This window comes from Mauremys reevesii, linkage group 1, assembly GCF_016161935.1.
Source record: "Mauremys reevesii isolate NIE-2019 linkage group 1, ASM1616193v1, whole genome shotgun sequence".
In the NCBI taxonomy this organism is placed as follows: Eukaryota; Metazoa; Chordata; order Testudines; family Geoemydidae; genus Mauremys; species Mauremys reevesii.
The window spans coordinates 215536271-215562480 of NC_052623.1; the positions used below are offsets into that span (position 1 = coordinate 215536271).

General features: G+C 52.3%; 1 protein-coding gene across 4 annotated transcripts in view; it reads left to right on the forward strand.

The window, feature by feature from the left end:
* CLSTN3 (calsyntenin 3) overlaps positions 1 to 26209 on the forward strand; it is a 40494-nt gene extending 14285 nt beyond the window's left edge. The window contains exons 1-18 of one of the 4 annotated variants that reach the window (XM_039532202.1): positions 2943 to 3266; positions 5870 to 5992; positions 7090 to 7285; positions 9204 to 9412; positions 9889 to 10038; positions 15117 to 15302; positions 15844 to 16113; positions 16533 to 16645; positions 16725 to 16887; positions 18419 to 18475; positions 19197 to 19354; positions 19520 to 19668; positions 20248 to 20474; positions 21762 to 21932; positions 22588 to 22733; positions 22815 to 22950; positions 24376 to 24593; positions 25289 to 26209. In XM_039532202.1, coding sequence (XP_039388136.1) covers positions 3194 to 3266; positions 5870 to 5992; positions 7090 to 7285; positions 9204 to 9412; positions 9889 to 10038; positions 15117 to 15302; positions 15844 to 16113; positions 16533 to 16645; positions 16725 to 16887; positions 18419 to 18475; positions 19197 to 19354; positions 19520 to 19668; positions 20248 to 20474; positions 21762 to 21932; positions 22588 to 22733; positions 22815 to 22950; positions 24376 to 24593; positions 25289 to 25462 — 2919 coding nt within the window. In that variant the 5' untranslated portion in view covers positions 2943 to 3193 and the 3' untranslated portion in view covers positions 25463 to 26209. Of the gene's footprint in view, positions 1 to 2942; positions 3267 to 5869; positions 5993 to 7089; positions 7286 to 9203; positions 9413 to 9888; positions 10039 to 15116; positions 15303 to 15843; positions 16114 to 16532; positions 16646 to 16724; positions 16888 to 18418; positions 18476 to 19196; positions 19355 to 19519; positions 19669 to 20247; positions 20475 to 21761; positions 21933 to 22587; positions 22734 to 22814; positions 22951 to 24375; positions 24594 to 25288 lie in introns of those variants that run through there. The other 3 variants (XM_039532210.1, XM_039532221.1, XM_039532230.1) reach the window with 3 other exon arrangements.
* Position 26210: the final 1 nt, after the last annotated feature.

The window sequence follows — 26210 nt, forward strand, 5'->3', positions numbered from 1 at the left end:
CAGTGCCCAGTCACTGCCCAACCCGGGAGACACCCCGGCAGATGTGAACTTCCTCGCAGCAGTGCCCAGTCACTGCCCAACCCGGGAGACACCCCGGCAGATGTGAACTTCCTCGCAGCAGTGCCCAGTCACTGCCCAACCCGGGAGACACCCCAGCAGATGTGAACTTCCTCGCAGCAGTGCCCAATCACTGCCCAACCCGGGAGACACCCCGGCAGATGTGAACTTCCTCACAGCAGTGCCCAGTCACTGCCCATCCCGGGAGACACCCCGGCAGATGTGAACTTCCTCGCAGCAGTGCCCAATCACTGCCCAACCCGGGAGACACCCCGGCAGATGTGAACTTCCTCACAGCAGTGCCCAGTCACTGCCCAACCCGGGAGACACCCCGGCAGATGTGAACTTCCTCACAGCAGTGCCCAGTCACTACCCATCCCAGGAGACACCCCGGCAGATGTGAACTTCCTCACAGCAGTGCCCAGTCACTGCCCATCCCAGGAGACACCTTGGTGGATGTGAACTTCCTCACAGCAGTGCCCAGTCACTGCTCATCTCAGGAGACACCCCGGCAGATGTGACCTTCCTCACAGCAGTGCCCAGTCACTGACCAACCCGGGAGACACCTTGGTGGATGTGAACTTCCTCACAGCAGTGCCCAGTCACTGCCCATCCCAGGAGACACCCCGGCAGATGTGAACTTCCTCACAGCAGTGCCCAGTCACTGACCAACCCGGGAGACACCCCAGCAAATGTGAACTTCCTCACAGCAGTGCCCAGTCACTGACCAACCCGGGAGACACCCCGGCAGATGTGAACTTCCTCACAGCAGTGCCCAGTCACTGCCCATCCCGGGAGACACCTTGGTGGATGTGAACTTCCTCACAGCAGTGCCCAGTCACTGCTCATCTCAGGAGACACCCTGGCAGATGTGACCTTCCTCATAGCAGTGCCCAGTCACTGCCCATCCCGGGAGACACCCCGGCAGATGTGACCTTCCTCACAGCAGTGCCCAGTCACTGCCCAAACTGGGAGACACCCCAGCAGATGTGAACTTCCTCACAGCAGTGCCCAGTCACTGCCCATCCCGGGAGACACCCTGGCAGATGTGAACTTCCTCACAGCAGTGCCCAGTCACTGCCCATCCCGGGAGACACCCCAGCAGATGTGAACTTCCTCACAGCAGTGCCCAGTCACTGCCCATCCCGGGAGACACCTTGGTGGATGTGAACTTCCTCACAGCAGTGCCCAGTCACTGCCCATCCCGGGAGACACCCCGGTGGATGTGAACTTCCTCACAGCAGTGCCCAGTCACTGCCCATCCCGGGAGACACCCCGGCAGATGTGAACTTCCTCACAGCAGTGCCCAGTCACTGCCCAACCCAAGAGACACCCCGGCAGATGTGACCTTCCTCTCAGAAGTGCCCAGTCACTGCCCATCCCGGGAGACACCCCGGCAGATGTGAACTTCCTCACAGCAGTGCCCAGTCACTGCCCATCCCGGGAGACACCCTGGCAGATGTGAACTTCCTCACAGCAGTGCCCAGTCACTGCCCAAACCGGGAGACACCCCGGCAGATGTGACCTTCCTCACAGCAGTGCCCAGTCACTGCCCAACCCAAGAGACACCCCGGCAGATGTGACCTTCCTCACAGCAGTGCCCAGTCACTGCCCAAACTGGGAGACACCCCAGCAGATGTGAACTTCCTCACAGCAGTGCCCAGTCACTGCCCATCCCGGGAGACACCCCAGCAGATGTGAACTTCCTCACAGCAGTGCCCAGTCACTGCCCATCCCGGGAGACACCCCGGCAGATGTGAACTTCCTCACAGCAGTGCCCAGTCACTGCCCATCCCGGGAGACACCCCGGCAGATGTGAACTTCCTCACAGCAGTGCCCAGTCACTGCCCATCCCGGGAGACACCCCAGCAGATGTGAACTTCCTCACAGCAGTGCCCAGTCACTGCCCATCCCGGGAGACACCCCGGCAGATGTGACCTTCCTCACAGCAGTGCCCAGTCACTGCCCAACCCAAGAGACACCCCGGCAGATGTGACCTTCCTCACAGCAGTGCCCAGTCACTGCCCATCCCGGGAGACACCCCAGCAGATGTGAACTTCCTCACAGCAGTGCCCAGTCACTGCCCATCCCGGGAGACACCTTGGTGGATGTGAACTTCCTCACAGCAGTGCCCAGTCACTGCCCATCCCGGGAGACACCCCGGCAGATGTGAACTTCCTCACAGCAGTGCCCAGTCACTGCCCAAACCGGGAGACACCCCGGCAGATGTGACCTTCCTCACAGAAGTGCCCAGTCACTGTCCAACCCGGGAGACATCCCGACAGATGTGAACTTCCTCACAGCAGTGCTTAGTCACTGCCCAACCCAAGAGACACCCCGGCAGATGTGACCTTCCTCTCAGAAGTGCCCAGTCACTGCCCATCCCGGGCACTTACTCCCTAGCAGGTTGAGCTTCATGACTGCTGTGGCCTGGGCTGCTGACTGAGTCTGGGGGACCATGGGAAAGTGGAGGGCCAGGCACCCATACTCGCTGCTGCCTCACTATTGCGGCCCCTCCCAGCACAGGTGCCCCCCACCCTTCACACACAGCTCACTGCAGCTCTCCCACTGCCTCTCAGCACTGCCTGCAGCACCCCTGCTATTTCAATCCAGCCCCGCCCCCCCAGGGGCTCTGAACAATTTGTGTCGTGCGGGTGCTGAGACCCATTGACCCAAACTGCAAACTCTCTATAGGATGGAAACCGCTTCAAGCCAGGGGGGGGCGGCAGCAGCTCCGCCCCTCACTCCCGGGCCCTGCGCCCCCAGCTCCTCGGGCTTGCGGCGAGGAGGGAAAGGTTGGCCCCCACCCCTGTGCCTCGCCTCCCCACTATTGGTCCCTTCCCCCCCTGCAGCACCTGGCTCCCGCGCCCATCGCATTGGCTGCTGGCGCCCATCAATCAGTGCCGGGCTCTGCTGACATCATGCTGCAGTAGAGGGGCTGGGCTGAGGCAGGGAGCGGAGAAGTGCGAGCGAGCTCCGTCCCTCCGCGCTCCGAGGGGCTGCGAATCCAGCCGGGCACCTGCTCCGAGCTCTGCGGCTCGGCCTCCGGCCCTGCGCCCCGCGGAAGCCCCAGAGAGTGCGAGCGCGGCGGGGCGGCTGCACATCACCCCGGAGCAGGTGCGAGCCGGCTTCCAGCATGGGCTGCCCGCGGCCCCTCGCCTCCCTCGTCTTCCTCGGTGCCTTGCTGCTCGGCAGTTTCTGCAACAAAGGTGAGGGGAGCCCCCAGGGAGGTGCCAGGTGGGAGCCCCCCAGGGAGGTGCGGTCCCTCCGGATTGTGGGCTGGAAGGCAGCGGTCGGGAGCCATCTGCTTTCCAGTCATGTCAAGAGATGACACGCAGCTGCGATCAGCTCATCTGATCCATCTCCTGGCGTGGCGGTGTCTCCAGCTCTCAGCCTGGTGCTGGGCGCTCTGCAGGATCCCTGGTTCTGTTCATTCCTCCGGTTCCTGCTCACATTGTCAGTCTGGTTCTGTTACCTACCTTCCCTCTCTATCTCCCTCGCCCTTTCCAGCTCTTTCTCACCTTCTCAGGTCGCCTAGTTCTTTCTTCCTCCGAGTTTAGTTCTTCAATTCTTTCTCTCCCCACATATCCTTCCTTTATTTCTGGTCTCTGGCTGAATGTACCTTGCCTTTTGTTTCTGTCTGTTGAAATATAACATGTAAAATAATTCAGCTATCCAGCACCACACAACATGCCTCTATCTCCATCCTTTGATCCTCGATTTGTTTCTCCAGCATCTGTCTATATGATTAACTTACATGGAAATATGTCACCTATGGGAGTCGCATATAAGAGCGAGAGTATTTTTGTGCTAAATATGGGGAAATCAACCCTATAACTCATACATTCTGAGCACGGATGTTGTCCAAAAAAACATACAGAGAGAGAGGTTACAAGATCTATGGCTGTAGGCACAGATGAGGAGAGAGAGAAAATAAGAATAACTTAATAGGACAGAGTGGCATACAAGGGGGCAGAAGGGATGCCTAGGAATGGGGAGTTCTAGGCCCCATCGCTCCCCATTGGAAGATGCAGAGCTGGTTCTGGTTACTGGATGCAGAGCTGTGTGTGTATTGGTTTTGGAGGGGGTAACCCCCTTATTATTATTATTATTTATTTATTATTTGTACTGCGGTAGCACCTAGGGGCGCAACCATGGATCAGAGCCCCCTTGGGCTAAGTGTCCTCCATTTTCCTTGTGAACTGTACCGTCCAAAGGATGCATCCAACTTTAACAAGTGTCTTTACCTCCCATGGGATCTTCTTGAAGGTGGCAAGAGCCTTCCTTTTAAACCTTCCCATGATCCCTGGAGACTTCCCTCCCAAGAAATCATCCTGGTGCCTTCCAATTGACGGATGGATGCAGTCAAGATTTATCCCTCCGCCATCAGCTTGTTGCTCCAGCAACAGGGTGTACCTGTTTATAAACCAGAACCTGGCTCAGAGTGGAACAGGATGGGGGCTTTTCTGTGGGAGGGTATGGGGAGGTGTGGAATTGCACACAGGAGGGGGTCCCAGCTGCATACTGATGAGAATAAAGGGACAATGGATGTTTCTCTGGATTTCAGCACAATGCTGCATTAATCAATATGGTGAGATATAAATCCTAACCCACAGCCTTTCCTGCTACGCAGGCTGGATGTCCCTTTCTGATGCATCTTAGTCCTGACCTGGAGCCCTGCTTGCTGCCTGAGTCCTGGACTCTCTACTCACAGTTCTGCCAATGCACCTCAATTCTGATCTGTGGAAATCAGTGGCTGACTTTTATAGGGGTCATTCTGAGTCAGTACTGATCCCAATGCCCCAACATGATGCAAGGCAGAGCTGTGCTGCAGGAAAGGACCCCTAAATTAGAAATGGTGCCCTTGAGGTAAAAGGCTCTGTATCCTTTTCCTCAACCCCTCTGAGCCCATGCTGTGTGGTCAGAGCATTGCTTGGGTGTGACTGTATCCTTGTCTCCCTGGATGGGATAGGATTAGCTGGGAGATGGGGGGTGAAACTAGGCCATTGCACTATAATCCCCGAGACCCATTCGGCAGGGATTGGATGGTGGAGAGGCGGTGTTCATTTGTAATGATTTTCCTTCTCCCTCTCACTCCCTTCCTCCTCCTTTCTCTCTTTCCCTGCCCCGGAGCTTGTGTGATAAAGATTAATTTGCTATTTCTGGGCCTGTGACATTTTTCAGAGCCTCCTGCTGGCTGCTGTCTCGGAGCTGAGTCTGGCCAGGCTCCAGCCAACGAGATTAGCACTTCGGGCAACAAGGAGGGGCCAAGGGAATATGGGACATGCCATGGATCCAGGGATGAAGGAGAAAGGGACTCAGGGAGTGGGACATATGCATGGAGAGAGCAGCACAGAATATCTATTCTGGAGCCCTTCAAACCCTGGCCCCATAAAGAAGTGGGGAAGAAGTGGTCAGGTTGCTCCTCGGGAATATTCCCTATGGAGACCCGAAGGGTGGCTCTGTCCTTTAATAGTGACTTTATTAAGACGGGGGCAGGGTGGGATTTAGTTCTTTGAATCTCTCCTCAGAGCTTGACTCCTCCAGCCTCTGGAGAGTTGCTGTGGTTCTTGTCTGAGCTCCCTCCTAGGAATGAGGGCCCCAGGACAGAGCACAGTATTCCCAGTGGAAGTTCTCCAGAGCCACATAGAGAGGGACTATCCCTCCCTGCCCCTTATCAGTCTACTTGGGGCCTCCTTTATTTCAAGGGTTGAGCGTGGTGCCCCCAGCCTGCATCTGGGGAGCCATTAGCTCTATAATTATGGCTAACTCGTTCATGTCCTCCCATTCCTGTACCCCCAAACCCCCTCAGCAAACAAGCACAAACCCTGGATTGAGGCTGAATACCAGGGCATCGTCATGGAGAATGATAACACAGTCCTGCTCAACCCACCGCTATTTGCTCTGGACAAGGATGCACCACTGCGCTATGCAGGTACTTGGGTAACAGGCTTGGAGGAGAGGTGGGGAGGACAGAACCAGAAGGAGGGAGAGGATTGGATTGTTGCTCAGCACAGGGACTAATTGCTTTACAGCACCTCTGGCAAGGGCCCCAGGACAGGTTAGAACAGTGTATGGGCTGCCCTAACATGCACCAGTTGCCAGGGGTTCTGGGAGCCTTTCTTAAAGCCAGGAACACCCTGGTCAAGGCTCCTGCTTCCTCTAGGAATGCCCTGCACTGGGGGCTTCTGCAGAGGGTGACCTACCCTGGTAACAGGTGCCAGAGTGGGCATAAAGAAGCCATGAGGCAAGCATGAATCCACACCCAGGGAGATAAAGATGGGAGCATGAGAAGGGAATGGGCGAGGAAGAAAGTAAAGAGGGTGTTCATAAGTTGAAATGGTGGGAGGGGAAGATGGTGGGGTGGGGGACAGGGAACATAAGAGTGGCCATACTGGGTCAGCCCAAAGGTCCATCTAGCCCAGTATTCTGTCTTCTGACAATGGCCAATGCCAGATGCCCCAGAGGGAATGAACAGAACAGGTAATCATCAAGTGATCCATCACCTGTCGCCATTCCCAGCTTCTGGCAAACAGAGGCTAGGGACACCATCCCAGCACGTCTTGGCTAATAGCCATTGATGGACCTATGCTCCATGAACTTATCTAGTTCTTTTTTGAACCCTGGTATAGTCTTGGCCTTCACGCCATTCTCTGTCAAAGAGTTCCACAGACTGATTGTGCACTGTATGGAAAAAACCCTTCCCTTTGTTTGTTTTAAACCTGCTGCCTGTTAATTTCATCTGGTGACCCCTAGTTCTTGTGTTATGAGAAGGCGTAAACAACATTTCCTTATTTACCTTCTCTACACCAGTCAAGATTTTATAGCCCTCTATCATATTCCCCCTTAGTCACCTCTTTTCCAAGCTGACAAGTTTGGAAGAGGGACAAGTTGCAGAGAGATGGTGAGGTGTGGTGTGGGTGGGCAAGGACTGGGTGGCAGGGGAAGGCAACTCCTTGCTGTCCTCATTGGCCTGTTCCTCTTCCTCTTTCTGTCTCTCCTCCTCTTCTCCCCTGCTCTGGGGGGCACCAGGTGAGATCTGCGGCTTCCGGATTCATGGGGCAGGGGTGCCCTTTGAAGCTGTGATCCTGGACAAGGCCACGGGTGAGGGACTGATCCGGGCCAAGGAGCTGATGGACTGCGAAGCGCACAAGGAGCACACCTTCACCATCCAAGCATATGACTGTGGAGAGGGACCTGATGGGACCAACACCAAGAAATCCCACAAGTGAGGCAGGAGTGGGGGGCTGTGGTGGCTGGAGTCTACCTCTTAACCTGCCAAAACCCAAATGGAGCATTCAGTGTGTCACAGAGACCCAATGTGAGGGGGGCGGGGACACAAATGATTCATGCAGGAAACTAAAACTGGTGGGATTCTTTCCTCCAGTGTGAAGAACTCTTTCTAGAGCCTCCAGTTCACCAGGCTGCATTTTTGATGTCAATCATTTCCAATATTAAAGTGAGGAGAAAGCAAGTGTGTGTGGACTGTCAGTAATTATGGGACTAAAATGAGTGACCCCTTTGAAAGGAGCGATGTCTGAGAACTGTGTCCTAGGGGTCAGTGCTTTGTGCTGCTGCATAGGCAGGAGCCACAGGGTCCATTACTAAGAACATAAGAATGGCCATACAGGGTCAGACGAATGGTCCATCTAGGCCCAGGACCTATCTTCCGACAGTGGCCAATGCTAGATGCTGCAGAGGGAATGAACGAAACAGGAGAAATTTATCAAGTGATCCATCCCTTGTCGTCTAATCCCAGCTTCTGGCAGTCAGAGCTTTAGGGATACCCAGATCATGGGGTTGCATCCATGACCATCTTGGCTAATAGCCATTGATGGACCTATCCTCTATGAACTTATCTAATTCTTTTTTGAACCCTGTTATAGTTTTAGCCTTAACAACATCCCCTGGCAATGAGTCCCACAGGTTGACTGCACATTGTATGAAGAAGTACTTTCTTGTGTTAGTTTTAAACCTGCTGCCTATTAATTTCATTGGGTGACCCCTGATTCTTGCATTATGTGAAGGAGCAAATAATACTTCCTTAATCACTTTCTCAACACCATTCAGGATTTTATAGACCTTTATTATATCCCCCTTTAGTCATCTCTTTTCCAAGCTGAATAGTCCCAGTTACTTTAATCGCTCCTCGTATGGAAGCTGTTCCATACCCCTAATAATTTTTGTTGCCCTTCTCTGCACTTTTTCCAATTCTAATAAATCTCTTGAGATGGGGGTGACCAGAACTGCACACACTACTCAAGATGTGGGCGTACCATGGATTTATATAGAGGCATTATGATATTTTCTGTCTTATTATCTATCCCTTTCCTAATGGTTCCTAACATTTTGTTAGCTTTTTTGACTGCTGCTGCACATTGAGCAAATGTTTTCAGAGAACTATCCACAATGCATCCAAGATCTCTTTCTTGAGTGTTAATTTAGACTCCATCGTTTTGCCAGCTCACTCTTCACCCCTTTTCCAGATCATTTATGAATATGTTGAACAGCACTGGTCCCAGTACAAATCCTTGGGGGATACTGCTACTTACCTCTCTCCCCTATGAAAACTGACCCTTTATTCCTACCCTTTGTTTCCTGTCTTTTAACCAATTATTGATCCATGAAAGGACCTTCCCTCTTATCCCATGACAACTTACTTTGCTTAAGAGCCTTTGGTGAGGGACCTAGTTAAAGGCTTTCTGAAAGTCCAAGTGCATTGTATCCACTGGATCACCCTTGTCCACATGTTTGTTGACGTCCTCAAAGAATTCTAATAGATTGGTGAGGCATGATTTCCCTTTACAAAAGCTGTGTTGACTCTTCCCCAACAAATTGTGTTCATCTATGTGTCTGACAATTCTGTTCTGAAATTAGTTTCAGCCAATTTCCATCCCAGTCTCTCTCTCTCATGAGAGAGGCTGGCCCAGAGCCCCTAGCGGTCAGTGCTGCTGTGTGGGGACCCAAATCTCATTCTGTCTCCTGGACTTTAATTCTTTGAGGGCTGGGATGAGGCTGGCACCCCCTAGGGATCAGTGCCTTGGTCTGTCTTGAGGAAGACCTAGGTTTCATTCCCTGACTTGGTCTCTTGCTTTCTCTATCACTGCCTCGTCAACCAGCTGCTTATTCATCTCTGTCTCCATCAGGGCCACCGTGCACGTGCGGGTGAATGACGTGAATGAGTTTGCTCCGGTCTTTGTGGAGAAGTTATACCGTGTGGCGGTGACCGAGGGGAAACTCTATGACCGCATTCTGCGGGTGGAGGCCATTGACGGAGACTGCTCCCCCCAGTACAGCCAGATTTGCTACTATGAGATCCTCACCCCCAACATCCCTTTCCTGATTGACAATGATGGTGAGAACCTGCCTCCATATCCCTCTGAGACCACAGTTCACTCCATGTGCCCCCTGCCACCTCTGCCTGGTTCATTCCTCCATGTATGTGTGTTGTGTGATCCTTTTAGCTTTCCTTGCATTCCTCAGCCATCTGCCTTGGAGAAGAGACAGCAGCCCTTTTGTGTTCAGAAGTGTTTCAGCATATTACAGAGCAACACAAAATGACATTGCATGAGGACTTAACTTTATGGTTCTGCCTCGTTTGTTATTGTGATGAATCAACAATAAACCTTATTTTAGAATGAGACTCTCCTTATGCACTGTGAGTGGGAAAACGGAGCAATGTTCTGCTAATGTACATTTCTCTTTCCTTCTCACTCTATCTTCCTCTCCCTTTTTCTCTTTTCCTGTCTCTTGACTCTTGTCTTTCTTTCATTCTCTCTCTGTCTGTCTCAGTCTCTCTGCTCCCCTAATCCCCGTGTCTCTCTCTACCAGGGAACATTGAGAACACAGAGAAGCTGCAATACAGTGGAAAGCACCTGTACAAGTTCACAGTCACAGCCTACGATTGTGGCAAGAAACGGGCATCTGATGATGCTGAAGTGGAGATCCAAGTGAAGCCCACTTGCAAACCCAGCTGGCAGGGTATGAAGCCTCCTCTCCCACTCAGCTTTCACCATGACTTCCTTCTCACCGCTAGCCCCACCCAGCATGGTCCAGCTACCCCACCCATCCCACCATAATCCTACCCTGTCACCCTATCCCCTTCCTTCTCATACCCTAACGCTTCCTTTATACCTTCCCCTTTCACCCTTCCCTCGTCTCCCCAAACCCATGCAGTATAAAGACACTCTCCCCACCCTAATCTGCCATGGTAGTGTAAAGATCCTAACCTCTGACCTTTCACCTTACCTGCCAACATCTTCAGACAAACACAAAGCTGATCGCAAATATGTATCATGTATTTGCTTAAGTACAGGCACAACTCATCAGATCCATCTGCTGTCATCCTATTACAAAACTATGGGGTAGCTAACACCAGTGTGGGGAGATCACTGCTTGCATCTATGGGAAGCCTTGAGTGTTTGCCAGGCGCCATATTATAGGTTGGGCTGGTAGACCTGTCTATTATTAAGGTTGCCTGACGTTACCCATTATATGACCCTGTTTTCAGTTTCTTATAACTTTGCTAAACTTTAACTGTTTGGACTGAAATTTCCCATGCTCGTTGCCTGCCTCAGTTTGAATTTTTTTTTTTTTTTTTTACTTTCAGCCATTTCCAAATACGACCTTTACTTTGAACAGTTCTAGAGCCCCCTTTGGAGCAGGGATTGAAATTTGCCAGGGAGTGGCCATTGTGTCAGGGATGTGCCTTTTGCTGTCCCTGTGAAAACCCAGCCAGATCTGGCCAAGTTATAAGGCTTTGAAAAATCACAGTTTGCTCATGCTCAGCCAGACTTACTAGAGTTTAACAGCTAAAATCTCCAAAGACTCCATCCTCACTGAGCATCCTCCACCCCTACAGTTGACTAGAGTGCATGCACTCCTCCTGTAGCGTGCGCCATCCCTCCCTGCTCCTAGTGCTGACTCGGGTTGCCAACTTCCTATTGGCACAAAACCAAACACCCTTGCCCCACCCCTTCCCCAAGGCTCTTCCCCCTCTCACTACATTCCCTCCGCCCCCTTGGCGACTCGCTCTCCCCCACCCTCAGTCACTTTCACTGGGCTGGGGCAGGGGGTTGGGGTGTGGGAGAGGGTGAGGGCTCTAAATGGGGGGGCTGGGCCTTGGGGGTTTGGAGTGCAGGAGGGAGCTCCAGGCTCGGGGGTGTGGCTGAGGGATTTGGAGTGCGGGGGGAGGCTGCAGGTTGAGGCAAGGGGTTGGGGTGCAGGAGCAGGTGAGGGCTCTGGGGTGGGGTTCAGGGTGCAGGAGGGGGAGCTTGTTTGGGGGGGGGCTCAGGGCTGGGGCAGGGGGTTGGGGCACAGGCTTACCTCAGGTGGCTCCCCGTCAACAGCACAGCGGGGCTAAGGCAGGCTGCCTGCCTGGGCTCTGCAGCACCACCGGCTGGACTTTTAACGGCCTGATCGGCGGTGCTGACCGGAGCCGCCAGGGTCCCTTTTCGACCAGGTGTTCCAGTCGAAAACCGGACACCTGGTCACCTTAGTGCTGACTAGAGTGCATGTGCCATCCCCACAGAGTGACTGAGCATGCTCCATCCAGCCCTGGGCTACAGGGGCACACCAGACTTTTCCTGTAGTTGCTACTCCAGGGTGGGTTGGGGCTGGAACTGACAACAGGAAGCCTGTGTCACCTGTGGTCTCAGTCACTCCCATCCTGTACTTGGCACTAAGCAGCATGGAGGAGGAAGCCATCTGATTCAAATGAGGAAGATACAAAAACTGGACCTGGGGTGTTGCTGGGGGAGTGGATTGGGACAAGGTGCCTGGGGCTGGGGAGGCGCAGAGGTTAGGACTGGAGGCCAGCAGGGGGTAGAGATAAGCAGAGAATGGGACTGGCTGGGCAATGAGACTAGGTCTGGGAACCGTGTGGGGGGAGAGAAAACTGAGATTGGATGAGGAGCTGGGGGAAGACTTGGATTGGCAGGGCAAGGAGACTGGGAGCAGGGGTAGGCTGGGACTGGGATGGGCAGTCTGGAGGGATGAGATTAGAATTTACTGGACAAGAAGCCTGGGATTGGGATCCGAAGCCTGAGGATTGGAGACTGGGACTGATTAGGAGAGGAGAATGGGACTGGGACAAGGAGCCAGTAGAGACAGGACTGGGATTGGGACAAGCTGGAAGGGATGGGGCAGAAGAGGCCGAGTTTTGGGGGGAACAGACTGGAGAGTCTGTGCCCACTAGAGCACACGCTCCTCCAGAGCCTAGAATGGAACCCAAGATCCCAGTCTCACCACTCCTCAGCTGTCAGCAAATATCTGTGAAACCCACTGGCAGAGTGTCCCACCCACTTCTAGCACTGGTCCACACAGAGGATAACAACCTACTATTGCTCTGTTACTTCATTAGCCCAAGTGGCAGGGGTCTTTGTGTTGGATCTAAAGTTTCCAACCCTGCTGAGGAACCATGATGGTGTCAATGTGATTCCACAAGATGGAATTTGTTTATTCAGTTTTCTTTTTTAAAAACCTAGGAAATTACATACCAAAAAAAAAAAATAGGTTAAAAAATATTGTCTGAAAAGTCTCATTCAAAAGTTAGGCATTGACAGTATTAAGGTTGCTTTTGCAACATTAATTCAGTTGCCTTGTATATATGCATTAGAATAGTCTGTAATTGTGTGATCACATACATTTTTTTCCCTACAGAACCCCTGCCTCATTCAGAACACAGAATGGACCATGCTCTGAGATAAATCAGGGATGTATAGGGAAGGGGGCTGTTGTCTGTAGGACCCTTGCCTCATTTGTTGCAGAAATTACAAGGCATGTACTGAAGGAAGGAGGGAGTTGCAGGAAGAGAAAGGATGGTTAAGGCTGCCCTGGAGAATTGGATTCTATCCCTGCCTCTGCCACAGAATGCCTGTGTGATACTGGGCAAATCACTTCATAGAATCATAGATTAGGGTTGGAAGAGACCTCAGGAGGTCATCTAGTCCAACCCCCTGCTCAAAGCAGGGCCAACACCAACTAAATCATCCCAGCCAGGGCTTTGTCAAGCCTTAAAAACCCCGTAAAACCACTAAGGATAGAGATTCCACCACCTCCCTAGGTAACCCATTCCAGTGCTTCATCCTCCTCCTAGTGAAATAGTGTTTCCTAATATCCAACCTAGACCTCCTCCACTGCAACTTGAGGCCATTGCTTTTTGTTCTGTCATCTGACACCACTGAGAACAGCCGAGCTCCATCCTCTTTGGAACCCCCCTTTCAGGTAGTTGAAGGCTGCTATGAAATCCCGCCCTTCAATCTTCTCTTCTGCAGGTTAATAAGCCCAGTTTCCTCAGACTCTCCTCATAAGTCATGTGCCCCAGCCCCCTAATAATTTTTATTGCCTTCCGGTGGACTCTCTCCAATGTGTCTACATCCTTTCTGTAGTGGGGGACCCAAAACTGGACGCAATACTCCAGATGTGGCCTCACCAGTGCTGAATAGAGGGGAATAATTACATCCCTCGATTTGCTGGCAGTGCTCCTACTAATGCAGCCCAATATGCCATTAGCCTTCTTGGCAACAAGGGCACACTGTTGACTCATATCCAGTTTCTCATCCATTGTAATCCCCAGGTCCTTTTCTGCAGAACTGCCGCTTAGCCAATAGCAGTGCATATGATTCTTCTGACCTAAGTGCAGGTCTCTGAACTTGTCTTTGTTGAACCTCATCAGATTTCTTTTGGCCCAATCCTCCAATTTGTCTAGGTCACTGTGGACCCCATCCCTACAGTCCAGCATATCTACCTCTCCGCTCAGCTTAGTGTCATCTGTGAACTTGCTGAGGGTGCAATCCATCTCATCATCCAGATCATTAATGAAGATGTCAAACAAAACTGGGGCACTACGCTTGATACTGGCTGCCAACTAGACATTGAGCCGTTGATCACTTCCTGTTGAGCCTGATATCTAGCCAGCTTTCTATCCATCTTATAGTCCATTCATCCAATCCATACTTTTTTATCTTGCTGGCAATAATACGGTGGGAGACCGTATCAAAAGGTTTGCTAAACAGACTTTTCACAGGCGGTCACTAATTGTGTGCCTTGTTTTCTGGGGTCTGACTTGAGACCCTAGGTCTGATTTGCAGAAGTGCTGAGTACGCACAGCTGCAGCTAAAGTTAATGGGAACTGTGCTCCGAACATATACATTTCTATATAATGCTAAGTACTCTGAAAAATAAGATCCTGGGTGTTTCAAATTGGGCACCCAAAATTAGTGCTCACTTTTGCCCTTTATCTCTCTGTGCCTCAGTGACCCACCTGTAAAAGGGGGATAATACTGCCCCCTTGTTTCACAGGGGTGTTGTGAAAATAAATTCATTGATGTTTGTGAAGTGTTCAGATACTGTAGTGATGAGTGTCATAGTAAAGTCCATGAGAAAATTAATTCTGCCTTCAGAGCAGGGTTTGAATAGTGTGCAGTAAATGAGACCTGGGGGCAGATATTAAATTACAGGGAACAAAGAAAGCATTGAATAGCTGCTTATTTAAAGAGCCCCCTCCATCCTGTGCACTGAATGAACTGCTCCACAGGACCCATTATGTGATCATGTCACTTAAGATTGTGCCATAATGCATGTGCACAAGAAGGCAGAATATCTGGCATATCCTAACTTGTGAGTGCTTGGCTTTGCAACCTTAATGTAGTTTTTATGTGTGTTTATTATGAATACTGGATTTAAGTGACCACTGATTTGGGGTGCCTCAATTTGAGACAATTTGGGCCTTTCAGAAGTGCTGAGCACACACAGGTCCAGCTGAAGTCAGTAGGAGCTGGGGGGATTCAGCACTTCTGAAAATCAGGCTGAGAGATGTCAAAAATCCAAGGCTCTCTGTCAGTACCAAGGCTATAAACACACAAAACCCACACTCTAATCTCCTATGAAATCTCCCCCTGTGCTGACCACATTGGATGGGTTAATTTTTCAATGTGGAAAGGGCCAAAAATCTGTCATTTCAGGGAAAATCAGTAGAGGTGGAGGATATGTGCCCTGACCTGGGAAGGCATCAGGGCAGGGCCCTAACTCTTCTTTCTCTCTCTCCTCTCCTCCAATAGGCTGGAATAAGCGGATTGAGTACACACCAGGTGCAGGTAGTCTGGCACTGTTTCCCAGCATCCACCTGGAGACATGCGATGAGCCGCTGTGGAACATCCAAGCTACAGTGGAGCTGCAGACAAACCACGTGGCCAAGGGGTGTGACCGTGACAACTACTCGGAGAAGTCGCTGCGCAAACTCTGCGGTGTGCATTCTGCCTTCCGCAAGCGGAGTCAGGGAGTGGTGGGGGCGGGAGGGAAGGGTTTACCCTCCCTCACCCCACTCCATGGGGAGCTACAGTGCCATCCCCCACACCAAGGGGAGCCAAAGGGATGCAGCCCTTCCAACTCCTGCACCAAGTAGAGCCCGGGGGGTACCTGGCCCACCCCCAGCACTGAGAGGGGTCATGGGACACTACCCACACACCGAGGGGAGGGGACCCCTTACACCTTCCTGCAGCCCCTGCCTTGCAGGGAGTCATGGACCTGTCCCTCAGCACTGAGGGGAGCCACTGGAACAATTCCTGCATCCTTTCCACCAAAGGAGCCATAGGCAGCTCCCCCGGTCCCTCTCCTGATATCTCCCACTGTCCTGAGGGGAGCTGCCAGGAACCTCTCTGCATCCTCAGAGACCCGCTGCATCTTCCCATCCCCATGTCACACTCCACCCAGCCCCTTCTGCTCCCTGTCCCTGTGAGTCGGTCTCTGCCTTGACGTCTGTCTCTATCTTCGTCCTTCCTTCGGTAGGTGCTGCCTCAGGTGAGGTTGACCTGCTGCCTGTGCCCAGCCCCCTTGCCAACTGGACGGCACGGCTCTCAGTGCATTACAGCCAGGACAGCAGCCTCATCTACTGGTTCAATGGCAGCCAGGTGGCCCAGGTGCCTGTGGGCAGTGGGGTGGGTGCTCACAAGGGGCTCAGTGACCACTTCACCCTGTCGCTGTGGATGAAACATGCTGTGGTTCCTGGAAAGGGCAAGAAGGAGGAGGAGACCGTGATCTGCAGTACGGTGCAGAGTGGTGAGACACCCTGGAAACAGACCCTCTTCCTGTGAGACTGATACTCCCCACCATGAACCCATCAGAATAGACTCTCCTTCCAAATAGGAATCTCTTCCTAGCTCCAGACTAGAATGGACCATTCCATCCTGATGGGATTCTCTCCCTGCCCCCTTCCCCAGCCGGGCGGGGCTCCATTGTAAGTTCTGGGAGCAACCACCCCCAGGAGAGATACCCTGACCATACTGCAAGGGAGAGGGGGGTGGAATGGTTTCTTCTGCACTACTCTGAGTGTAAGGCTCGTGTCCTGTGTGATGAGTGGGTAGGATCTCAGCCCAGTTGCTCAGGCTAACCCAGCTCTCTAAGGGTCCCAGGATAGTGCTTTGTGGAACTTTCTTTGCTCTTTCATCTCCCTCTATGCCCCCTCTCCCTCTCTGCAGAGGATGGCTACTCTCACTACTCCCTGGCTGTGCATGGCTGCCGAATTGCTTTTCTATATTGGCCTTTGCTGGAGAGTGCGAGACCTGTCAAATTTCTGTGGAAGCTGGAGCAGGTGAGGAAGGATCTGGCTTTCTCTGTCTCTCTCTTTGTCCCTTCCTCTGCTTGCTGATCTCTCCTTCTGCCTGTCACAGGTCTGTGATGATGAATGGCACCATTATGCCCTCAACCTGGAGTTCCCCACTGTCACACTCTATGTGGATGGTGTGTCCTATGACCCCGCGCTCATTCATGACAATGGCCTCATCCATCCCCCAAGGCGGGAACTTTCCCTCATGATCGGAGCCTGCTGGGCTGGTGAGTGCCTCCCCACCCTCCCCTCCAATACTGCCCTGATGAAGGGGTGGACTGGAGAGGAGGCAGAAGGGTCCAGAAGATGTTTTACCTAATGCCAAGCAGTGGCCAATGGAATGAGAGCACTATGGCCAGCTCAAGAGGCATTCTCAGCACCAAAACCAGTGTCGTGCCCCTCAGTGTACCAACCCAACAGTGTCTTGGTGCAACTCAGTGGGCAATGGCAGTACGGGCCGCATCCCTGTGCATAGGCACCGACTCCATGGGTGCTCCGAGGCTGGAGCACCCATAGGGAAAAATTGGTGGGTGCTCTGCACCCACCGGCAGCTCCCCACCCCAGCTCACCTCTGCCTCCACTCTTCCTCTGCCGCCTCCCCTGAGCATGCCAGGCTCTGCTTCTCCCCCTAGCTCCCAGTGCTTGCGCTATGAAACAGCTGTTTCGCACAGCAAGTGCTGGGAGGAGGAGGAACGCAGCATGCTCAGGGAAGAGGCGGGGCTGGGGTGGGGATTTGGGGAAAGGGTCCAATAGGGACAGGGCGGAGTTGGGGCAGGGACTTTGGGGAAGGGGTTGGAATTGGGGTGAGGTGGGGCAGGGTGGAGTTGGAGCGGGGGTGGGTGGGGGCACAAGTTGGGGAAAATTGGTGCCTTGTCCCTGTGGATAACTGCACCTGCAAATGGATCCCCTCTAGGGTCAGAGAGGAGTTCAGTCTCTGTAGTCATTCAGTTCTTGGCCTCTGCTAAGGCTTCCAACAAGGAGGCCACTCAGTGCCAAGAGTGATGCTGGTTTCACTGATGAGGGTTCCATGTCATTAGGAATTTAACTGAGATACCTCAGCTCATTCCAAATGGGAGGCAGGGTGGGAGGGCTGTGAATGGTGTCAGATAGGAAAAGACTCTAGGCCACTACAGACTTGGGGCCAGATTGGAGCCAAATGCCCTGGAGATGAAAGGCTCCTTTCCCCAGTTCCCTGTTTCCCTGCAAGGTATATTCTAGTCCCTCTGCTCAAAACCCTCAGGACTACAGCCAACTAAATGTAGCTGCTGTCTATCTTCTCCACAGCAGAAGCTCCCAGTAGGACTGAGCCCCTCTTGCAGTCATGCCTCGTCTTGGTCAGAGATCCTATAATAGCACAGCACCCTCTTGCCATGTGTAAGCCACAAAAATTGTTCAGCTGCCCTGTGAGTTCCCCCTGGAATTATCTAGCTTTCAAACAGAAAAGCTAAGTGGCCTGTGAGAACTGGCTAAGATCAATAAGAAACATCAATTAATTAAGTTCATAAAGCCAATATTGTTGGGAGGCAGAAAAAATCCCATACATTCACCTCCACATCTGTCAGCCATTCGACTGTCCCCTCGCTGCTCTGCAATGTGAGGCCTTTGCAATTGAAGGGCCCAGTGCTGAGCAGTGTGCACCAGTCAGGTGTGTCTCTCCTCCCTGGCTGACACAGCTTTCTCGTCTTTTCCTGATCTTATAACTCACCTGCTCCCAGAGGCTGATGCTTAGTCAATGATCTGAATGTTTTCCTCTTGCAGAGGAAAAAAACAAAGAGAAAATCCGAGGGAACGAGAACTCCACAGATCCTACGCAAGGTATGGACTGGGAGGGAGGAGGATTGCCCCCTTCTCCACCACGCATGACTTTTATCTGCTTCTCGCATGGCGTTTGTTCCATACAGCTCCCTCCCCCACCCCATCTTTTCTGAGAGGAAAACTCTTGTTATTTGGCAGCATATTGATCTCTGTGGAGTGTGAGAGGACTGGTGCAGGGATCAGTGGAGCCTATTTTGGGGAGACTCAAATATGTTTATCCTGTGGGAGACAGGTAGAATAATCCCCACTCCCGATCACTGAAGCTGGTCACCGAGGACAGTGGGGGAAATGAAGAGCAGGGGACACAGAAAATGCAACCTCACCCTAAATTATCTAGTGGCAATTTGACCTTCTTTATGCCCTCATGGGAACCACAGTGAGCAAAACAAGACTGGGTGGGGGAAACCATCCCTGTCAAGGGCCTGTGTCTTGGCAGCACTTCTCTCACTCTCTCCACCCTTATCTGCCTTAGTCTCTTTCCTTCTATCTGGGTTTCCCAGACTTTTTCTCCCCTTTTCCTTAACCCCTCCTTCTTGTTGTCATTGTCTTTCCCCATGCCACACTCACCTTTGTCTCTTTCTACCTCTCCCATTCCTGTCTCCCTCACACTCTCTCACTTTCCTTCTCTTCATCTCTGTTGCCTCTCTCTCTCTCTCTCGCTCCTCCCCCCTCCACTGTCTCTGTCTCTCACATCCTCCTCCTCCTCCTGTGTTCCCCTTAGGAGACCCTGTGCTGATTCACCACTACTTCCACGGTTACCTGGCTGGCTTCACCGTGCGCCCCGGCAGCCTGGAGAGCCGGGAGGTGATTGAGTGCCTCTACGCCTGCCGTGAGGGGCTTGACTACAGTGACTTTGACAGCCTTGGCAAAGGGATGAAGGTATGCCCCCTCCCCAGCTCGCATGAACCTCCACCACTCTCCCCTTCATCCCTGTCTCCTGCGACACCCCAGGAATCTCCCTGTACTCCTCTTCTGCATCTCTTAGTCCAGAATCAAAGCATCCACCAGGGATTCTTCAGTCCAGTCTTTCCTTTTTCCCCACAGGTTCATGTTAATCCCTCCCAGTCTCAGCTCACACTGGAGGGTGATGACGTGGAAACCTTCAACCATGCAATCCAGCATGTGGTTTACATGAACTCACTGCGCTTTGCCACGCCTGGAGTCCGGCCGCTCAAGCTCACCACCACTGTCAAGTGAGTGCAGGAACTCCAGGTGGAACCTCTCCCCCAGGCAAATTGGAGGGAATCTGTTGGAGTGATATCCTACAATGTATCCCTTTGTAGCTCATGGCAAGTAGCACCTCACCCTAAGCTCACCAATCAGACAGGACTCTGTTGTTAAAGTTCTCTGCCCTTTGTTGCCTTTTAATTTGGGGTTGATAATTTCAAAATGTGCAAGAATAAACCTAAAAAAAAGTAGCAATGTTTGTGAACACTTGTCCCAGTATATTTTGGGAGTATAAATATAATATGGATACAGAGCCATCACCAATGGCTCTTGTGCGCTGGCATCTGGTTGGACACCCCATTCGCTCGTGTTGGGTTGGAGCTTGTGGTGATGACATCACAGTGCCATCTCTAAATACAATGGTGCAATTCCCAGAATACCGCTCTGCAGAGCACAGGAGCTTGTGGGGAAGCACTTAGAAGCTGGCAGTCACAAGATGATCCACCCCTCGCCAACAGTACTGGAAAGGCGGGTTACCCCCTCCAGGATGAGGCTGGCAGAAGTTGGTGTATAGGTACTAACGCTCTGTCCCCTTCCTCTGTCAGATGCTTCAGTGAAGAATCGTGTGTCTCCATCCCTGATGTGGAAGGCTATGTGGTGGTGCTGCAACCTGATGCCCCCCAGATTCTGCTGAGTGGTAATGCTCACTTTGCTCGTCCTGCATCAGACTTTGAGAACCCTGATGGGGTCCCCCTATTCCCTGACCTCCAGGTCACCTGCTCCATCTCTCACCAGGTGAAGGCCAAGAAGGATGAGAGCTGGCATGGCACGGGTGAGTGGGGCGCATGGAAAAGGGGCTTACTCACAAACAGGAAGTGTTGTTAGGTAGAAATTGGAAATGATGTCACTAGAACAGAAAATGACGTCTCTTAGTTACAGGAAGTGGTGTCACTACCAACACAGAACCAGAAAATAATTTTGCTTAGAAATGGGAAACAGTGTCACTGGAAAGACGTAAAATGGGAAGTGACATGCTTAGAAATAGGATGCGGTGTCACTCGAAACAGTTCTCTGTATTCCCAGAACCCTGTCTCTTTCTTTTCTTTCCCTGTGTTCCCCCTCTACCCCACCCAGTTTCCTACTTACATACTCAATCGGTGCTCCTCTCCCAGTCTCCTGTCCCCATCTGTTTCCACACTTTACCTCCCTTTCCCTTTCCAGAATCCATCACCTTACATTTGAACTCTGCCACCCCCTATTTCCCTGAGATCTCCTTAGTCAGCCTCCTGCTCCTCACATGTCCGTGTCAGCCTTAATCTCCTCTAACACCACACATTCCCCTGAATCTCCCTCATTTCCTTCACCATACCATGTTATCTTGCTTCTCAGCCTCTTCCTGCATCCCCTTCAGGTTCCCTTCCTGCACCCCGCAGTCTCCTACCACACTCCTTCAGCCTCCCTCCTGCTGCCCACATTTCCTACATTGCTCTTAGCTTCCTGTCCAACCTCCCTAGAGCTACAGTCATCTTCCCTGAGGGCAGCCTGGCTTCAGTTCCATTTAAAAGAATGAGGATTAGTTGACACTTCACTAAGGCAGCCTCATTTCCCCATGCAATTATGGCTGACTTGACTGAGGATAGGTTGGCTTTAGCCCCGTTGAAAGTAATGAGAGGTGGTGGCCATTTTGAATAAGGGAATATTTAAGAGTTATGCCAGCATTTGTAAAATCATCGTGTGGAATCTTTTTTTTTTTTTTTTAAAGTCTCATGTGTCTGAGCTGGTAACACTGCAGTATCAACAGAACCAGGCAAGACGTGCTGTCACTAAAAATCCCCGAAGTGGCTCATTGTTAGAACATGAAGTGATGTTTTAGCAAGCAGAAGCAATGTCATTAGAAGCAGGAAGTGGCAACCCCACCAGCAAATAACATGACAGACAGGAAGATATCACTCACAGTGAGAACTGCCAACAGCAAGTGACATCATTGCCATGATGGCATAGTGCAGCACAGATGTGTTGTGGATAAGGTCTCTTATTAACTGGGTATCATGAACTGTGTCCATTTTGAGCATGGGTTTTGCTTTTTTTTGATCTCTTGACCCATCTCTATGCCTCTTAGTGACAGACACACGAATGTCAGACGAGATTGTCCACAACCTGGATGGCTGCGAGATCTCCCTGGTGGGAGATGACCTGGACCTGGAGAGAGAATACCTGATCCTGGATGGGGCATCCCTGCAGCAGCGGGGCCTGGAGCTCATCAACACCTCTGCCTACTTCACCATCACAGGTAGACTCTCCCCCGGACAGGACTTCCTGGTTCCTGTCTCCTCCACTTCCTGCCAGTCAAAGCCAGGAGAACTGGAGATGGAGAAGCCTCATCACACTGATTGAGACCAGGGGAGGATTGGTCCTGTCCATCCATTCCCTGGACTCTTGGTTCTTAGTGTCCTGAGTGATGGGGTCTAGGTCTGGAAAGGGAGGCATTACCTCAGGGTCACAGTGCTGGAGTATGGGATCTGAGTTCTTTTCCTTTGATTCAGTTGCACTCTGTTCCCCTCCTGCCCCCTGTGGTCTGCACTTCTCCATTCCAGAAATGTTTTCCCTGCTGCCTCTGGGTGGCTGTGGAGCCCACTGGTTGTGTGCAAGTGCAATTCCTAGGGTGGGGTTGGAACCTGACACATGACTGGCTGCTGGACCCTTCCTTACCTTCCCTGGGCATTGACAGCCACTAGCAATTTCCTGGACCCTTTGAGGTTGCAGACACCTCAAGGGAGCCACACCTCGTTCCGCTCCCTTTTAGGTATGAGCCTGGTTTGTCCTTCCCGCACAGCTTTTCTTTAGACTCAGTGATATGTCAGGTGGACCTTTGATCATTTCAAAATGGGAGCTCCCTTATCCCACACCTGAATGTGTGTCTCTCTCTCTCTCTCCCCCGGCCCCAGGCGTGGAGAGCATTGCGGTTTATGAGGAGATCCTCCACCAGGTCTCATACCGCATCCGCCATGGTGCTGCCCTCTATGAGAGGAAATTCCGCCTTTCTTGCACCGAGATGAATGGACGCTACTCCAGCAACGAGTTTACTGTTGAGGTACAAGGCCATCAATGACTGTGTATGTGTGAAGGCCAGGTCTCGTTAAATGCAGAGACTGAATCTCTTCCTCTTCCACAGGTGAACGTCCTCCACAATATGAACCGGGCTGCTCATCCTAACCACATCCTCAGCTCCCAGCAATTCATGCACCAAGGTCACCACCTACCACCAGAACTATCTGGGCACAGCCTGGCCAACGTCCATCGCAACTCCAGTATGCAATCCTGATGATTGGTGACAACCTACACACAGAATTATCCCGGGGGCATATTTGTGTAGAAACCTACAGTGATTCCCTGTTGGGATTTCAGGACTGACCCCAGTAGTAGGCAGCAGTATGCTGCAAGGAGTGGTGTGATTGACTAAGCAGGGGGTGCTCTCCCCCAGAGTCAGGGCTGGCTCTGGTGTGGTGCTAGGGAAGAGGTGTGATTCAGATGAAATGTAAATCTGAAGCAACAGCTCCTCATGGTCACTGCAGATCTCCTCTCACAATAACCTGACTCAGGGAAATAAACCCTGGGCTCCTGGCAAAACCCAATACTGGGTGATTTCTGTCTCCCTATATTCCTCCCTTCTTACAGTTTTAATCACCTAAAAGATTCTTCGTGGCTTTCTGTCATATACTGTAATTCATCAACTACCAGAACTCAGCCCAGAGGTGGCTGCATTTTAATGCTTGGTGCAGTGGTTCCCTCTGTCAGTATTAGGTTGATTGATGTACGTGCTTTGAGATCCTCCTTCAGAAAGGGCTAAGGAGAGTGGAGTCATGGGCTGGCACTGCTTCATTTTACATTTCTCATAGAAACTCTCCACAGGGCTGATTAATGCAATTCCAGAGATGCCTCAGCAGCAGAAGATAAATTTAAAGAGCAGAGTCTGGGCTGAAGCTGATCTAAGAGGAGAACTGGGATTAGAAGGCAATGAACAAGAGAGATACGGGGAAGCAGCTCCAGACAGAGAGGGCTGCTGCAAAGGAAGTGGTGGCTCTTGCTGCCAGAGGTGATGGAGAAGAGCAGGGAAGGGAGCAGAGCAGTGCCAGATTAATTGGTTCGCTCTGCTGCTTTGTGCCACTTTGCCAGCACAAAGCAGCCATAGAGCCATCTTAACTGGTCCCTGGAGGAGAGTGTGTGTGTGGTTCGTGGCTTCTAGAGGTCTGCTGCTTGCAGGATGGTGGGTGGCTGATGCAAGGCTGCTCCAATTTGCACCAGGAAGCAAACCACTACAGGCATGACCTGAGGCAGCTTAGTGCCACCTGTCTTCCTCTGCTAAACTCACAGCAGTGCAGCCAGCCTAGAGAAGCTGCCCCTAAGTGTGTGATGCTGACTGGCGCTACTCCATGGAGGGTTCAGCCAGGGTCTCAGCAAAGGAGGCAGCTGGGGCTGGAACACTCAGGAAGTCTGGGGCAGGGATGGTGGTGGAGGAGTACTGAGTTTATGAAGGCAGTGAGGATGGGACATACTTGGCATGCGGGGCTGCAGCACCCACAAAGCTGGGCCTGCGGCCAGGTGAGGAACAGAGGCAGATCCCTGCAGCTGGGGATGCCATAGAGCAATACCCCAAGCATCCCTGGCCCCTCACAGGTTAAAGGCGAGACAGTCCGGGTCAGATGTTTGTAACCTCCTTATCCCTCCCCATCCAGTGGTCCCCAGCGCAGCCACCACCATCATCGTGGTGTGTGTGGGCTTCTTGGCACTCATGGTCATCCTGGGCATCCTACGCATCCACTCCCTGCACCGCCGGGGGGCTGGGCACAAGGCCCCAGGGGCTACCGGGGGAGGCCATGCAGGAGCCAGCAGCAAGGAGAGCGACATGTTCTGGGATGACTCAGCCCTCACCATTATCGTCAACCCCATGGAGGTGAGATGGGAGGAGGAAGGTGGGGTTGGTTTCTGGGTGGCAATTGATGCTCTAAGCCAGGGGTGCGCAAACTTTTTGGCCCAAGGGCTACATCTGAGTATGGAAATTGTATGGTGGGCCATGAATGCTGACAAAATTGGGGGTTGGGGTGCAGGAGGGGGTGAGGGCTCCAGCTGGGGGTGCAGGCTCTGGGGTGGAGCTGAGGGGTTGGGGGTGCAGGAGGGTGGGACCAAGGGGTTCTGATGGCAGGAGAGGTATCAGGGCTGAGGCAGGGGGTTGGGTCACGGGAGGGGGCAGGAGTGCAGGCTCCAGGTGACACTTACCTCAAGAAGTTCCCAGAACCAGCAGCATGTCCCTACTCCAGCTCCTACAGAGGCATGGCCAGGCAGCTCTGTGTGCTGCCCCATCCACAGGTGCTGCCCCTGCAGCTCCCATTGGCTGGGGTTCCTGGAGACACTTGGGGTGGGGGCAGCATATGGAGGCCCCTGGCTGCCCTTACATGTAGGAGCCAGAGGGGGACATGCTGCTGCTGCTTCCAGGAGCTGTGTGGAGCAGGGCAAGCCATGGACCCTGATCCCTGGCAGGAGCTTGAGGACCAGATTAAAATGTCTGGAGGGCCGGATGCAGCCCCCGGGCCATAGTTTGCCCACCCTGGCTCTAAGCCCTCCACTTACCCCCATGTCCCTTCTCCCCAGTCATACCAAAGCTGCCAGGAGAGGGCAGCAGAGAGTGGGGAGACCAGAGCTGTAGAGGAAGTGGAGGAGGAGAATGACGACAGCAGTGACTCAGAGACACCGGACACCCCAGGCAGCGATGATGGAGATGACCAGCGCATCGTGGGCAAAAGAGATGGCCCCTGCTGCTACTAGGAGCCCTGTGTTGTGGGAGGAGGGATGCTAACCGGATAGATTCCCCAGCCTGAGGGGGTCACTACCCTCTTCCCCTTTTTCTCTCTCTCTCTCCTTGTGTATACACATACACACTCCCCCCGCCCCCTTTAATTTCTCTTGCCTGTTTCCTCTTTCTCTGCTATTTTCACTAGGGGAGTAGTGCCTAGGGGGAGGGCACTTTCTACTCTTAACCCCTCTCTTCTTCCCCATAGCGCTCCAGGAACACAGGATGGGCCATGGGCTCCTTGCCCATATTCCCTGACATTAGGTCCCCCTCCTGAGGATGGGATAGCATAGGGACCCATCTGAAGGGAGTGGCGCGCTTAGGAGCAGCAGGGAAGAAGGAAACACTCATCAGCAAGGGTTGGGCAAGCGGGGTCAGCTGCAGGCCCCCACATATTATATACATATTGTATATTTTTTCAATGTTGTCATTTGAGGTTTATTCTTGTCTGATGCAAAAAAAACAAAACAAACAAAAACCCCTGCAGCTTGTGTTGCTTTGTAAAATTGTCAATAACCCTAAATGAGTGAAGGAAGGAGGGAATGAGGTGGATTTTAAAATAAAAGGATTTAAAAAAAACAGACTCAAGGCCTCTAGGATTCTTCATTCTGAGAGGCAGGGGCTGGAGTGGGTGCTTGAAGGGCGGCACTTAGCCCTATGTCCTCTGGACTGGCAAAATGGCACAATTTTCCAAACCTCCATTGAGGTACCTGAAAACCACAG